Raw genomic sequence first — 16713 nt, forward strand, 5'->3', positions numbered from 1 at the left:
GTTATGCCAGCGTTTCAAACGTGTTTCGGGTTTGCGGTGCATTGTGGGATAGATTTACGCCATCATCGCTAAAGGTTGATTTTTCTCACATCGTTACTGGTGATTTTCGTTATCGCCATCGCTACGTGAAACGTTAGCTAACGAGAACCGGAGACCACTCGTTAAGCTCGCGTTACGGAAATAAACATGGCCGCTAGCGCGTACATTTTTCGATGAAGGTGAGAGCAACGGAGACAAATTAGTTAGAATTGGAAATTATTCATTCATTATTAATTTATCAAGTTCTTCATTATAATGAATAATAATTCTCTGAATTACGTTACTTAATTTAGTAACATGATTCAAAGACAGCATTATCGTTTAAAATGTTATCTGTACACATACTGATTGGAAAAAATTATTCATAGTGGCAAATCGTTATAAATTATTGTACTCGGTACGAAGATAAATCACTCTACAATGTTTTTTTTTTCAAATCTTGCATAGAAATGCCTTTATTCTAATCTTGAACTCATCTCAATATAAGAATATTATTCAACTGGCAAATCTCTCTCTGTCTATCGCGATATGTTTCCAAGGTATTTTGAAATTCGCTGCAATATTATTTTACATCTCGTTCATAATTTTATAAAAATGATAAAAATGAACCGACACATTTTTACAGATCGTCTAAGTGACCCGTGGCACAATTCCAGAGCATTTAAGCGGCCCGCGGTACATTTTCAAATAATTGGAGTAGGTCCACGGCACATTCCCATATTACTTAAGTGATCCGCGGCATAATTACGAATCACTTGAGTGACGCGCTGCACACTTCCAGAGCACTTAAGCGGCCCGCAACACATTTCTAGAGCACTTGAACGGCCCGGTTACATCTCCAGATCACTTGAAGTATCCGCGGAACGTTTAGAGACCACTGAAGTGGCTCAATATTGGAGAATGTTAGTTCAGGTGCCAAAAAACTAACCGGCTAAAGCTTTCTCTCGCTTCTGGCACATAGATTAAGATGTCATTAAGAATATTTCATATCATTATGAAGAGTGGTTTTGACGAAGTAAGCACCATTCAAAACCCCCCTCCTCCCGTCATCAAAAGTCAGCCATCCCGGAACCCCCCCCCCCCCCATCGATGCTGACGTAATACTTCAACGACCCCTTATTACACTATCTCAATGATTTCAATTTCTTACGGGGTTTCTTTTTAAGCTCCACCGTCCTTTTTCCTCTTTTCCGTCCGGTGTCCAATCATATTGCACTGAAGATAGCGTTTACTAATCGAAGAATTCGATTCACTTCTGTGAATTCGTATCACGAAAACCTGACGTGACTTTTCACTATTAGATATTATCAACTTTCTCAAAACGATTACATTCGTTCGTCTCATCAGAGGGAATAAAATGGCACCGAGATTACTCTTCCGACGGAAATGGCGAAATTTGCAAATCCTTCTCGTTTTTAATGAAAAGATCAGAGTTTTTTCCCTTTTAAATTCCTTCTGGAATTGGTGAATGTATACGTATATTTCTCTCATTAAAAGTTAAAAGAATATTTTGGGTTTAATTGAGCTGGAAATCCGTATAATATGGGCTATAAAGTCAAGTCCTCTTATACACTCTCTTTATTTTTCTTTTGAACAGTTTGGTTATAGTTTTGGTAAGTTTTCTAATCGAAACACACATACTTTCGATTAGAAAAAGTACCCAAATAACGTGCTCAGCTTAGATATGCCATTTATTTTACCAGGAGTAGTTTTTGTACCGCGATTTCATTTTTTTAAACGGTACCCTCGTCTTCTAATTTCTAATTAGAAGGTTGTTATTGCCTTTTCTCTACTGAGCCTAAAAAAATCATTGTTTCTAACAAGGAAAGGTTCCCAAGGTGACGTCCTCCAAATGTTTTCGAAAAAATTACCACCGATTTTACTCATTTAAATGAGCACAAAAATATAAAAAAATCGGGCGGAATTATTATGGATCACTCAAAAAAAAGTAAATACAGTCGAATCCCGTTTTAACGAATACCGTTATAGCGATAATCTCGTTTTAATGAACACTTTTCTATCCCCCCCAGATAAGTTTACATAGGAGCAATGCAACGAAATTTCGTTTTAACGAAGTGATTTGTCCGATCTCTTGGAGTTCGTTACAACGGGATTCGACTGTATTGTTCTTTTGAACGCCAGTAGAGGCCAAGAATGAATTTAAAAATCCAGAGTGACGTCAGTCAAACAACACGTGATCAAATACAGTACAGACAAAGAAAGAGAAATAATTATTTTTTTGAACAAAGAAACTGGAGAAAAGAAAGGAAAAAGAAAGTGAAAAGAGAAGTTTTTTTATAGATATCGCCAAGAAGCGCGAGAGGCGATGAGTAGCCGACATGTTATCATTTTTTTCCATTTTTTTCAAGGGTTTATTAATTACACTCCGCCGCTAAGTCCTTTGTTTTTATGTGTTTCTGGATGAGACGAATTTACTAAATTTTTTGTCATAATATTATGAGGATGACACCCCTTGGGACCCTTTCCTTGTAAATGCAAAATTAGCTGAGATATTTGAGTTCAAAAACCGATGAAAATGAAGGAAAACAGCGTGGGAAGTAGGAAGATTCTTTAGAGAGTTGCAGTTTATTAAAACTTTTAAAGAAATATTTTTAAAACAATTGAATTTCGCATCACGGTACATATACGGCCCTAGTAAAATAAATAGCATGCAGTCATACCTTTGTATTACGTCAGTGATTCGTACCCAGATGTCGACCTAAAGTAGAGGTGAATTTTTCCACTGATATAATTGCGAAAATAACGAGGCAACTATAAGTTTCTGTGAAATCTAATGACCATAATTAGGGATGCATAATTTTCGTATTTTTGCGAAATAGATGTGATAAATGCAAAATTTTGTCGAAATAAATGCAAAAATTTCATTTTTACTTTTTCCACGGAAACGAATTCACGATAATTGACGCTTTTTGGAGCGAAAATTGGTCGTAATTTTGCTTTAGTATCTGCGCCCCGTGCGTACTATTATGTGCTTAAAAGCTAATATTCCCCGGCATAAACTAGATCACCGTAAACGATTATTTCGAAAAATATGCGTCTGGTGAAAGTGACCTTTTTCCCTTCGATTTTGAAGGTGAAGTTCTAACTCGTATAATACGAGTTCGGTTGAGTTTCGTTTCTGAGTTCTACAAAACAAAATTTCGGAATTGCTCGACAGTTCAAAATGTCTATTCACACAAGTTTTGTGGAGTAAGTAGTAAGAGTACGGACTTCGGTGTTACTAAAAGGTGCTGTTATCCCGTATGTTACAACTGTTATAACGTGCGCGCGCGGTTGCACGCTGAAATAACTTCATAGGGCTGGCGTCCACGTCTTTTATTGACTATGATACAGATTTGCATACGGTTTCTCCTTCTTCCCAGGTTAGATTTGCATGCCTGTGGTGTTCTTTTTTCTCCCGTTAAATTTCAGCAGGAATGCCGTTTTAACGTTTGCGGAGCTGCCGTTTCGCGTTTGCGTTTCATGTTAGATCATGTATTTTTTGATGACAATTGTTTGTATTGGAGTGTACCATCACCTCTTAAAGTTTTTCCCATCTTTTCTGAATCACCTTGTATACACTTTTTTTGCAAAAGAAAACGAAGCACCCCTAAAACATAATCTGATCATCTCGACATTCCGCATGCAAATTCCTTTATGCCCAGTATGCAAATTATTAAATTTTCAAGGAAAATGAACGTTAACTGCGGTCATGGCGCGCGTTACTACGGCGTAACGCGGAGCACTGTATAAAGTAACAATCGCGGACGGTTTATCTTTTCTCGTTGTCTGCGTTGCAGTTCCTTGGAGACGCAACCAATAATGCCATTACGACGTTGTCAGACTTTATAGCCCTTTGAACGCATAGTCGGGATACGTGTTGTGCAGGTCTGGTTTAGTAGTAGTAGTAGTCGGGATGCGTGAAGCTGTCTGGTCATATCAAGCAACAGGCAGCCATCCGCACTGTACGGACACGGCTGCGCGAAGGTGCTGGCAGCAATTGCTGCTGCAAGGAACTCATCAGCGGAATGAAGGCTCTGAAAGACCAAGGTACACGAATGCGAGTCAAGATCTGATGATTGTGCGACAGGCCCGAACTCCACCAACGACGTCATTGTCCGCTATCCAACTTGTTACAACCTCTTCGGCACAAATGTGAGCCGATCTCCCCGTTAAAAAGTTTAGCCGCAGAGAGCAACAGGCCTACAACGGTGTACTATTCAATCATTACACTTCATGCATATTTAGAACAATTGGTGCACACACACACATTCGAACATGTACCAATTTCATGTACGAATATGGACGAGATGCATGTCTCGTTTATATATATATATACACCCTTTTCCATACCACCCGTGGTACCTTTTCACCATCTCGCAGTGCTTGGTTGAGGCGGGGTTACGCTCACAGCGGCCTTTAACCCCCACAACATCGATAGAGTCATCTAGCGTTGTGTAGTTGCACAGCCGATCATCATGGCTTCCAGCAGACTGCCATCACATAGTGTTCAGCGATGAATCCCACTTCAGAGCAGATGACCATCGGACCAGTGTGCAAAGTGGCCGGATCCAGCGGTCCTAATCAGCCTTTGTTTTACAGAGGCATACTGCCATTAACCCTGGTGTGATGGTGTGGGTTGCTATCTCTTACTGTAGCAGGTCGCCTCTATAGTTCGTTTCAGGTTAACTTTGCAGTGAAAGGGAAGCTACGAGGGAACCGCATCACACGTTGCTATGACAACGAAAGCCTTTCAACCAATGTATCGATGCGCAGTCGCGGTAAGTTATAGCTGATTCTCGCCAATCTCACTGAGAAAAATCTTTTTTTTACGCATAATGGTGATCATTTTTTTTTCTATTTTAAAATTCTTAAACGAATAAAGATCGATTCAGAACACTATTTTTTCAGTATTCATTTTCAATCATTCAAAAAATCGAAATATTCTGCATAAATGATCATCGTAAGCCTCCGATATATGGGAACTATATTTTGCGGCGAAGGAATACACTCTCTACCTTTCTTACCTTTCTCTGCACTGCAAAGTTAACCTGAAACGGACTATAGTCATCCTGCGTACAACTTTAACAGTTCAACGATATGTTGATGACATCCAGTGTCCGGTCACGTTACCCTTCATGACACGTCGTCTTGAAGCAATTTTCCAACGAGATAAAGCCACGCTAAATACGGCTCGCACATCTCTCTACTGCCTCCGTGCTGTTGATACTCTTCCTTGGCCAGCAAAGTCACCGGACCTTTCGCCAGTCGATTATATATGAGATATGGTAAGCTGCCAGATTCGGGGACCCCCCAAAGGGGCGCAGATCTGGAGCAACAATCGATGAATGCCTGGCAGAATGTGTTGCAAGATGAGATTAGGAATCTTTATCACTCCTTACATAAACATATACAGGCATGAATCAATCGCCTCCAGGGTAAGGAATTCCCCAATTACTCATTTGAACATTCAATGTGCAATTGCTAGCCATTGATAGGTCCTTCGGCTTTGAATTTTTAATCATTGCATTATCTATGTATGAGCTTAACACATATTTAATTTCAATAAAAACTGGTTTTTTTTTTGCAAAAGAGTGTAGTTCATGACAAATGTTTAAATTCTGAGTAAATTTATTATGTAATTTACGGTAATAAAAAAACTGTTCATGTCCGATTTCAGCCAGGAATGCAAAATTAGGATAAATGTATTGAAAGTCCAGGAAGAACAGGAACGTCGCGTAAAATACGGGTCATATGGTCAACCTACATTTACTTGCAGCAAAACTATCGACTGAAGAGTTTGCCTGAGACATTCAACCAAGTGGATCGTTTATGAAAGAGATAATTTGCTATAATTGATGGATATTGTCATCTGAGAAGAAACTGTTAAATGCAAATTTGAGAAGACAACGGGATAGCTTTAGACTTGGCTCTACCAAAATATTCAACCCGAACTCATGGAATCAAATATCATCTTCCGAAACAGACCAGCCAATCAGCTGTCGGTATTGATTAGATTAAGGGAATCAGAATCGTCCATAAATTAGTTCAACTTCATCAATCAACCAATCCGCTGTTAATCTTGCCGCGGAGAGTTTCATGTTATTATTCGCTCATTATCTGGCTCGAGACTTGTTCAATGATTTATTTTGATGAAACCTTAGTAACATCGTCTATTGCAGTGGTTCTTAACCTTTTTTTTTTTCTTCCCGCACCTCCTTGGACGTTGCGTTATTTTTTCCGTAATTAATTACATTAATTATCCATTAATGAATTTTTCTACGAATTCTTTTACTTATTATTTAATGCTATTTTCGGCTATGGCTAATATTTAATTTTAGCTTCATTTTTTTGAAAAATTAATTCAAAAACGAAACTAAAAAAAAAAGTTACAATTTTTTAGCATTTTTTTGGGACTTTGAGGAAAAGATTCATTGAATAGTTCTTGATTTATTGATTCCAGCCGCAACAAATACATATTAATGTTTCTTTGACACTTGACTGAATTTTTTGGCGTTTTTCCTGAATCATGTGTTCACGAGAGTATCAAATCTAAGCACAACGTGCTAATGACACGAGGTACCAATGTAAACAAATCGGGAAATAGTTTAGGTAAATAATATTTTTCCTCAGCGGAAATGCAAAATAATTATGATCGATCGCTAATCGAAAAAGAATCTTTTACGACGAAAATTTCGCGTGACAGTATCTCTGTAAGCGAAAGCCAAGGGATGAAGTGCATGATTCGTATGCATTTAAGAATTGAAAAATTTAATTTTTATCGTCATTTCAGTTTTTTTCCCATCTCGCTCCCCCACAAATGCTCTCCTGCACCACTGGGGGTGCGCAATCCCCCCCCCCCCACCCGTCATTTTTATCAACAGTAGATTTGAATTTTTCACCAATTGGAACAAAGTATGCTTTATGAAACGGAATCAAGGTTGGGGAAAAAATTTACCGAAAATCAATAATAAAACAAAAACGAAACAATCGAAAATAAAAATGAGACGAAAATCAACAATGGAGAAAAACGGAATGGAAATCTGCAATGTCAAAAAACAAATCAAAAATCAACTATGAAGAAAAAACGAAACGGAAAACAACAATTACGGGAAAAGGGAGACGAAAATTGACAATGAAGAAAAAACTAAAAATAAACAATGGAAATAAACGAAACGAAAATCGGAAATTGAGAAAAACGGAACAAAAATCGACAACGAAAAAACGAAGCGGAAACTACAATGGAAAAAAAGGAAACAAAAATAGCAATGGGGGGGAAAACGAAAAGAAAATTAACGATATCAAATGTCTGAGTGACAAAACAACAATGCCTTCATCTTCTCAAAGCTACTTCAACAAAAGACATTTTTTCTTCAACAGTGTTTTATCCACGTAGTAGGAAATTTAAATGGCTAATTACTAATGAAGGTTACAAGATAGACAGAAGACTGGATGTTGTGAAGATATTTATTATTTGAGATGTTAATTTTTTAAGGAAGGAAAAAATTAACATCTCAAATAATAAATATCTTCACAACATCCAGTCTTCTGTCTATCTTGTATTAACAAGTGGAGAGCGACATTCATGTCGTAATGAAAGTTACTTATTTCAACAATGGCTCATTTATTTCACAAAAAAAGTTGGTTATTGAAACAATAGTTTATCTATCAGTAAAATTGGTTCTTACAGCGATGGTTTCTCGTTTAACAGCATTTTCAACAATGGTTTCTCACTTAAAAATTATTTCAAAAACGGTAACTCACTCACCGGTTCTTTCAAGAATAATTTATTTTTTGGATGAATGTGTTGAATTTTCAAGAATGGTTTCACTCTTAAAAAAGTCCTTCCAACAATGGTTTCACGTATACAAAAATTCTATTAACGAATTCTTTTCCCTGTAGTTTTTTTGAACAACGCACTTTCTTTTCCCAAAATAGTCTCCATCGATGTTTTTTCTCCGGGAAATTTTCAGTTATGAGGTGCATTACTTCATAAACACCGTTGGAGTGGTATTTTGCACAATAAAATTTTTTCAACAGTCTCCGCTGGTAAATTTTTTTTTCCTACAATGATCTGTCAGCTAAAACGTTGTTTTTCAGAAAAGTTCCTCGCTTGGCACAGTAGTGTTCTTTTGACAATGGTTTCTCGCTTGATACAGTAGTTCTTTTCGACAATGGGATCTCGTTTGGTACAATAGTTGTCTCAGTGATGGTTTCTCACTTGATACATTAGTTCTTTCGACAATAGTTTCTCGTTTTTATACTATTAGTTTTTTTCAACAATAGCTTCTTAATACAGTAGTTCTTTTAACAACGGTTTCTCACTTGACAATTCTTTCACGTGGTTTCTCGCATAACAGTTTTTTTAAATTGTTCCTCATTTAATTGTTTCTTTCAACAATGGTTTCTTGCTTCAGAGCCGTAACTAAGATTTTTGCCGCCTCCACAACTGTAAAATTCGATAATTTTATGACGGTGTTCTTTTTTCCCACTTGAAATTGCCACCATTAAATTTTTCCGCCCGGGAGAGTGTGCAAGAGGAGTTTCTCTTGCAAAATGTTCTTTCAACAATGGTTTCCTCACTAACAATTCCTTCAGCAATGCTTTCTTGATTGATGCCTTGACATCAATTTCAATAATAGTTCCTCACTTTGTTCCTCAAAAATGGTTTCTTATTTAATAGCTCTTTCAACAAAACGCCTATAATGATTTCTCACTCAACAGTTCTTTCAACAACGGCATGTTACTCGACAATTCTCTTAATAATGGTTTCTTTCTCAATAAAAAAAAATTTTTGAGAATGATTTCGCAAGAATTTCATTTTAGCAATATTGTTTACGTCGCAACAATGGAGTAGCGCGTGATAAAGCTCATTGAACGTTGGTTATTCCGCTAAATAAAAATCATTGTTGAAAAGACTATAGTTAGTAAGAAATCACAACAGATAGAATTTTATCAAGCCATTATCGAAATTTTGCCAGATGAAGAAATATTGTTAAACGAGAGAAAATCAGGAATATTTTCTCGAGTGACACACAGTAACTTATTTTTCTACCGTAGCCTACTTTTGATCGAAAATTGTTCTTCAAACACAATTGTTTAATTCGCCCAGAAACAATTTTTTTTTCAACTATATGAAGGTCAATGGATCATTCTTTTCAACAATAGATATCAAGCAAAAACTTTTTCGTTCCGTGAGCTGTTCTGACAGCTCAAAACAGCGGTTTCACCCATAACAAAAAAACACCACCTACGAATTCCTTCAATGCATCATTGTAAATATATAACAACGGATAGTATCTCTAAGAATGGAGTACGATCCATTAATATATTTTTATAGCCTTCCATCAGAAAAGAATCGAGTGTTTCTGCCCATGAATACCTCCAGGGCGAGGTCCTCCACACATCACAGTTCGACGAGAAAGTTCTAGACGCATTTATTATGGTCGAATATCGTATTTATTTGTTGTCCTTCATGAATAAAAACCACGAAATCGATCGGGACACTCCCGGAAACAATGGATCTCCCGTAATTTCCGCTATTTTTGGTCACTTTCGACCACCATTTTTGCTTTCGGCTTTAATTATGAGTGTATACATAGCGAGAGAATTTCGTAAAAGGTAAACAAACGAGTTGCCCATTCGCTGGTTGAATATTTCAAGTGAAAATGAACACATTCTTCTTCAATAATAATTAATTATCATTTTTATTCAGAGCTGCTTATTAAACTGCTTTGACATTTTCAATTAATTTCAGATCTTTCACATCGTACGGCTACCACATTGCGAACAATTTTCCACAATTGGTCGTATAAATACTGAAAACTCGTGCATGAGTGTATTGGTGTCACATTTATGATAGCCCTTGCGTAGGACGTAAGAACCGCATAGGTCAACACCACCCATAGCACGAAGCTTGTGACGTCATTAAAGAAGGCCATCTTACCTATAGCCATTGGATATACTACAAAAGAGAAGTAAAGACGGCGCATGCGTCGGCCTGCTATATCCAATCTCTATGGGTGAGATGGCCTTCTTCAGTGACGTCAGGAGCTTCGTGTAGAGGCCTACTTCTATAAGTAATGTTTAGGGTGACCATACGTTCCATATTTCCCGGGACAGTCCCGGTTTTTTCTGTTTTTCTGGATGTTCCGACTTTTTTTGAAATATGTCCCGATTTTTCGCGTATTTTCAACGAAGCCAACTTGACTTTTTATTCTTGAAGTCAGTGATTGAAATTATCTTCTACATTACGATCATTACGAGTACAAATAAGAATATTCATCACTTCCGGCACAACTCACTAGGTAGAAAATTGCCTATGGCGATAGACCTGAGTTGTGCCCGGTTAAAAAAAAAAAAAAAAACATATTTGTCATGCTTTTATTATTATTATTCATTGCAATGTGGTTTGGGGCTTCATTTAACGTGATTGGCGACTGTTATGTGATTTCAGCATGAGTTGGCAACATTGCTTACTTTTGGCATCACTTTTGGCGATAATTGGCATTGTCCAGTATTTTGAAGCCCTTAGAAAAACTGGTGGCAGATGTTACTACACATAACAAGCATTACCCAAAAACAAACTTCACGTCAGGTTTTACTACACATTCCAACATGTACCAATTAGTTAGAGGTTCCGCAGAGGAACATAAACGAGGTGCGTGTGTGGTATGATAGTATTTTTTGAAACTCAGTTTCTCTTATTTTACTCGGGAAAATATGGTCAGCCTATTTGTGTTGATCTAGCTTTACACGTTATATTCGAATAATGTAGGTCGAAACTACCGATATTACATTTCGTGATTCCCAAGTCTGTGTAGAAAGTGAAATTTTGGAGCTCTTCGCCACCCACTGAGTGCTTGATTCATTCTGTACTCTTCTCCCAATGTGCGTGATACCATTTTTATTAACTGATATTCGAAAACGTTTGAAAGGCAGGCGGCATTTAGCTCCGTGTGTTCAGACGCGGGAAAAACAGTTTAACATAATCAGCAAATTGCATTGGTGGCATTTGGTGAAAATGTAAAGAGTAATACCATGCTTGAATAGGACGGAGAAACAGTAGTGGACCCAACACTGAACCTTGCACCACACCACTGGAAACGTCTTTCTTCGCAGGACCGAACAACGGCCGATCTCCATTTATTGCAGATTTGAAGCTCACTACAAACGATGCCTTGAGCTTAGATATCACTGCAGTACACGGCATTTTGTTTCACCCGGGTCCTTTTCTAGAGGCTTCTATAGCTTTCTGACCACAAGAGAAAAGTCTACTTTATCAAATGCTTTGCGAAAATCGATAAACAGAATCAGACCGTTATTCGGGGAGGGGGGTCGGAGGGGCCGTCTCCAACCCCTGGCTTTTGAAAATACACTAAAAATGGTATATATATATATAAAATTATAAATACATTGAGTACATGTTCTTTGCCCCCCCCCCCTGGAAAAAAGTTGGAATGACAGCCCTGAACAGCATATCAATTTCGACTTTTGTTCCTTCACTGACGTTCGTTCAATATTCATTACATAATTAGTTGCTGTTACTTAACATGTATGTTTACATTACATGTTAGTTAGCCACACACATGGTTCATTGGTAGTAGTTTGCTGACAATATGCTAATGTAATAATATGCTGACAATATGCTAATGTAATAATATGCTGACAATATGCTAATGTATTAATATGCTGACAATATATTGCTAGTATAATAATATATAATATGCTAATGTAATAATATGCTGACAATATGCTAATGTATTAATATGCTGACAATATGCTAACGTATTAATATGCTGACAATATATTGCTAGTATAATAATATATCATATGCTAATGTAATAATATGCTGACAATATGCTAATGTATTAATATGCTGACAATATGCTTATATAATATATGCTACTGTTTTTCTTTAATGTAAATTTCTTATTGTAAGCTCGAGAGGCACCAAATTGCTGCTTTTTGAATGTTTGGGGTCTGGTGCGTTCCCGGCGTGCCGGAAAAAAAGCGAGGTTTAATAAGTCGCATTATGCATTTGGCGGTTTGAATGGATTTTTTCAATAAAAGATATTTAAGAATTTTTTTCAGAATCTGCGATCCGAATTTCCTGGCATGACCCCCCCCCCCCCCACACAAGGGTGGGGCTGACAGATACCGGGACGATTCTCATCATTTTTTGTTTCTTCGCGCTATAAATTCACCATAAAGAGCCCGTGAAAGTCAGATCTGGGGAAGTGAGGGGGGACTAGCAAAAAAATTCCAGCCTACGGGCCCTGCTCCAAGATGTAGGGCAGGCATCTTCGACCCGTTGCTCACAAGCACCACGGTGCTCCCTGAAGTGCTTGATGCTCAAGTTCTATTTCGTGCTCGCGAGAACTTGATCAATGTTCCATTAAACACCTTGGAGAAACTGCATTCAAGGATTGAAGTCATCACATTCATATGCATTAAACTCGCCATATGTGTGTTTTCGATGATGGGTACAGACAGACCCATGACGGACGCTCGCGACTGGGAAAAAGGTTGAAGACTTCTGATGTAAGGCCATGCATGTGTTGGTGTCCCCTCCATGTACCCCGGCATGCCGGAGAATACGGTAAAAATACAGCGCTCCGTTTATTGATACAGCCATGCCGAATGAATAATTTTTCTGAATGAAAAATTAAGTTCAGTTGCCTGCATATTCTTAAATTTAGAAATAAGTGACAATGCTTTATCTCCCCCCCCCCTTCCCAAAGATCAAGCAAACTGTACGAAGGACTTTTTTTCATTTCGTTTGTAAATAAACAGGAGGCGCAGCTGAGAGATACGTAGGTCGTTGTGATGGATTGAGTGATATTTACCGTCATATTGGATGAAAATAAAATGGCAGAAATAGGAGAAAGATTGGGACCTGTTGTAAACTCTCGTTATAATGGAAGGGTCGTTGTAACGAGCGTCGTCGACTGTATCTAGCTATATATTACACAAATTCTAAATCGACAGCGTTGAGAACTCACCTGTAGACGAAAATGACCCCGATGACGACCATGAGCAGTAAAAAAATGGAGAAGAAAATGGCCGTGCCTAGAACAACCGACATTTCTGAAATGAAATGGAAAATTAACAATCTAATGTGTAAAATTGGCGGTTTCTAAAACAATATTGCATACTATGTGCAGTGGCGTAAATTAACTCTTGTGCTAATGAGAATTATGTAAGTCAGGGGGATATCCGCTCCCCTTTCCTATACACATATGATACAGACAGAGCAGTAGCCAATGAAGTTTCAAGATTATCTACGAATACAGAGCAATAGAGTTCACATTCAAAGTAAAGTTTACGGATCAGAGCAGCACCTCCTAGAGATAGAAGGCCTCTGCACTGTTTGCCATAAACGTCATTCAGACTACCTAGCAAGTTTGCCACATTTTGAAACACAGCATCCAATTCCGTTTTTTCTTATTTTGGCGTAGAATCTTCCTGATTGGCTCACAAATACCGCATAGTGATTGGAAGTGGTGCATAGAAATCGCCAATTCTGAGAGCGATCATTTCTTTTCCTCACAACGATGATACTGGTACGAGCAGGGAATTTTTTTCCCTTGAATATTCTGAGGGAAAATGGACTACTTACTGACGTCACAAGCAGCGCGCAGAGGCCTTTTATCTCTAGGAGGTGCTCATCAGAGTCGGAACTTAGGAGTGTGCGACAGGTGCGGTCACACCGGGCTCGACGCTTTGCGAGGGGTTTTCGGGGGAGAGGATTTTCACTCATAGTAAAAGCGGCTTTCATTAATTCTCAAATTATTTCTTACATTAATTCTGAATTATCACCAGAATTGTGGGATTTTTCCCCGTTCTCATTCTGAGTTTTTTCATCAATTCTGGAATTATTTGTTTCGTTGATTCTGAATTAAATGTAATAGGAATGAATAATATATCAATATTTAAATTGAGTTATTATTGAAGGGGTCATTCAAGTATTGCGTCAGCATCGAGGGGAGGGAGGTTTCGGATTTGCTGACTTTTGGTGACGGGGGGAGGGGGAGGATTTCGAAGGTTGCTTACGTCATCAACCACCCCTTTTTGAAGATATGAAATATTCTAAGCTGCTGACGGGGGGAGGGGGGTCAGTGTTATGCTGACTTTTGCTGACAAGGGGTGGGGACGGGGGTCAAAAATGGCAATCTGCTTACGTAACACTTGAATGGCCCCAAAATATGTTCTGTATGGATACTCCTCAGCATTCCTGCATATTTCGGAATAAAAGATGCCGATTCCTTTTCTCTCCTCTCCTTCCTCCAAAAATATATATTATCGGGAGCAAAGTGGGCCCTAAACATTTCTGGTGCTCCGAAATTGAAACGCACCCGTTTTTATGTAACACGTTTCTACCGGCGACGCGCGAAATGATCCAGTTCGGGTTCACGCAGCTCAAAAAGCCTACTCTTAATAAGAAAACCCGGCTTAAAAGCCACGCACCGGGTTCCGCGTCTGTCGAGGAGACGCACCTGCTCCGATAGGAAGACACCACGGATAGTGTTTGTTTATCCTATCACGTTCCACCAGTGGTGCTGAAAAGGAATTGATTTATATTCGATATAGTATACACCGGTGGCTCTCTTTACCTTGGGGGCTATCTTGGATGCTGCCGCCTGTGGGCCTGGAATTTTCTAATCTTTGTAATCTAGGGGAAGGGGCTGGACACAGCTGAGGAAAAATAAAAGCTCTCTGCTGACTTTTCTAGATCTAGCGGAACTGTCTAAAGAACCAGGCTCATATTTACTCCCATTCGGGTCCCCACGTTTATTGGAGGCCCTATGATGAAATCTGGAACAATGATTTCCGCAATTATGTAAGCCTTACTTCCAGCTAACGCACCTAAGAAAAGGAGGGGGGGGAGCACTCATCGTCCTCGATCTTTGAATATAACACTGGTTTTGCCGCCGCGAATGACGTCTAATCGTTAAAAAAAAGCAGGATAGGGAACAGCAATTGGCCATAGTGATAACAGTGAAGTCACAGTTCATTTAAAGATGTGCGGGTGAGTCAGTCTGGGGTTTCAAATAGTTCTACTTTCATCTAAAAATTGGGCCTCGGGAACATTACTTTGTCCCAGGCGCCGTGATGTTGAGATGGCCTTGCAGCCCCTCCTCCCCCCCCCCCCCGCAAGGAGAAAGCTCAGCGAATTCTAGCCCAGTGGTTTGGAGATCTCATTTGTAAATTGATTCAGGGTATCGGTCGGATGAGGGTGAGTGGAAGGGCTCTGGATAAGACGGAAGGCGTGGGACATGGGTTAAAATGGTTAATAAACATTGGCATTCACTATTTAATTGTATAATGTACCTCGGCCAGGTTTACGGAAACTTGCCCCCCCCCCTCCAATATTTCACCCCTAGCACGTTTGGCCCCGGATATTTTGCCTTGATTTCTTGCCCCTGAGTGTCACTCGCACGGTTACTGACTCACTCAGTCGCTCACTCATTCCGTCATTCACCCATTCCCTGGTTCACTCACTTAGTCACTCATCAGGTTACTCGCCCATATGGTCAATGATACGGTTACTCGCCCATATGGTCAATGATACGGTTACTCACTTGGTCATTCATACGGTCACTTACTTACTAAAACATACAGTCATTCACTCAATCGCTCATTCACTCGATTGGGGCGAAACGTCGGGGGCGAATTTTCCGGATTATGCAAACATTGTGAATGTGGGAAGAAGCCATGGCCCCACAGGGTGGTGCTAACATGGCTTCAACCCGAAGACCAGGGGCAATTCTTGTCTTTTTTTTCCCACTATAGATTCACTACAGTAGGGGTCGTGAAAAAAGCCAACCGAATACCCCAGTCAGGGGTTCCTAACTTACACCTGTATGTGAGGCATAGGTAGATACGGGGGGGAGGGGCGATCATTCTCCCCCCCCCCCGTTTATGGTCCATCCGCCACCGTCATCCGTTCGAGAGAAGTGGGGCGATCACCCTTGCCCTCTTCAGTGAAAAATTTGTATTACTAGCATAGGCGAGAGGGTGGAAGTAGAAATTCAAAACCCCTTCCCGTTCGCGAAGTCTGTACCCGCTCGTGAAGTCGTGATGCAAACGAAGCCACATAATTTTACGTACCACTGCTCTTGCAATGCGGCGCATCCCCTCGAAATCCACAGGACGGCACGTCAGGTGGAGCGACTCCAGTCGGCCAATGGATGTAACTGTCTTCGATCCGTTCATAAGTGTGTCTCGAACCAATGTAACTGGCCACGGGCTACGGAAGAAACGTCAACTTATAAGAATCCATTAATTTCAATTAGAACATCTCAAGAGGATCTGGGGGGGGGGGGGGGGGAGTACCGAGACTACTTACCTTCATGATGTTGGTATTGGGATCGAAGTCGTTCAAGGTGTAATCAGCCTCCCGGTCGCCATTCTCGTTGATGAACACGCTCCCGGTCAAACCTACTAACGAGTTCAAACAAAGCATACGCCGCAAAAGGATTCAAATACGAGCTGTACATAATCATTGTCTAAATTTTCGGATGTGACGTCATAACAGTTCGAGGACCCCCTCCTCCCACTCGGACCAATCACATGCCGCAATAACAACGACATGCTTTTCTGGGTTTTTTTTTCAATGGACAACTCAATGCTCAATGTTTCTTAGAAATATAGGACTCTATCGGAAATATA

At 39.5% G+C, this 16713-nt stretch overlaps 1 protein-coding gene across 1 annotated transcript in view; it reads right to left on the reverse strand.

Moving 5' to 3' along the window:
- The window catches only part of LOC149081243 (atrial natriuretic peptide receptor 1-like), a 64897-nt gene extending 48184 nt beyond the window's left edge, over positions 1-16713 (reverse strand). Inside the window, exons 1-3 of the mRNA XM_089238074.1 lie at positions 16391-16713; positions 16153-16291; positions 13044-13128 (exon numbers count right to left, since the gene is read on the reverse strand). Coding sequence (XP_089094200.1) covers positions 13044-13128; positions 16153-16291; positions 16391-16507 — 341 coding nt within the window. The 5' untranslated portion in view covers positions 16508-16713. The remainder of the gene's footprint in view (positions 1-13043; positions 13129-16152; positions 16292-16390) is intronic.

This window comes from Pholcus phalangioides, unplaced genomic scaffold (assembly GCF_987345545.1).
Source record: "Pholcus phalangioides strain wild (caught in Gottingen) unplaced genomic scaffold, Ppha-v1.0 ptg000010l_1, whole genome shotgun sequence".
Lineage (NCBI taxonomy): Eukaryota > Metazoa > Arthropoda > Arachnida > Araneae > Pholcidae > Pholcus > Pholcus phalangioides.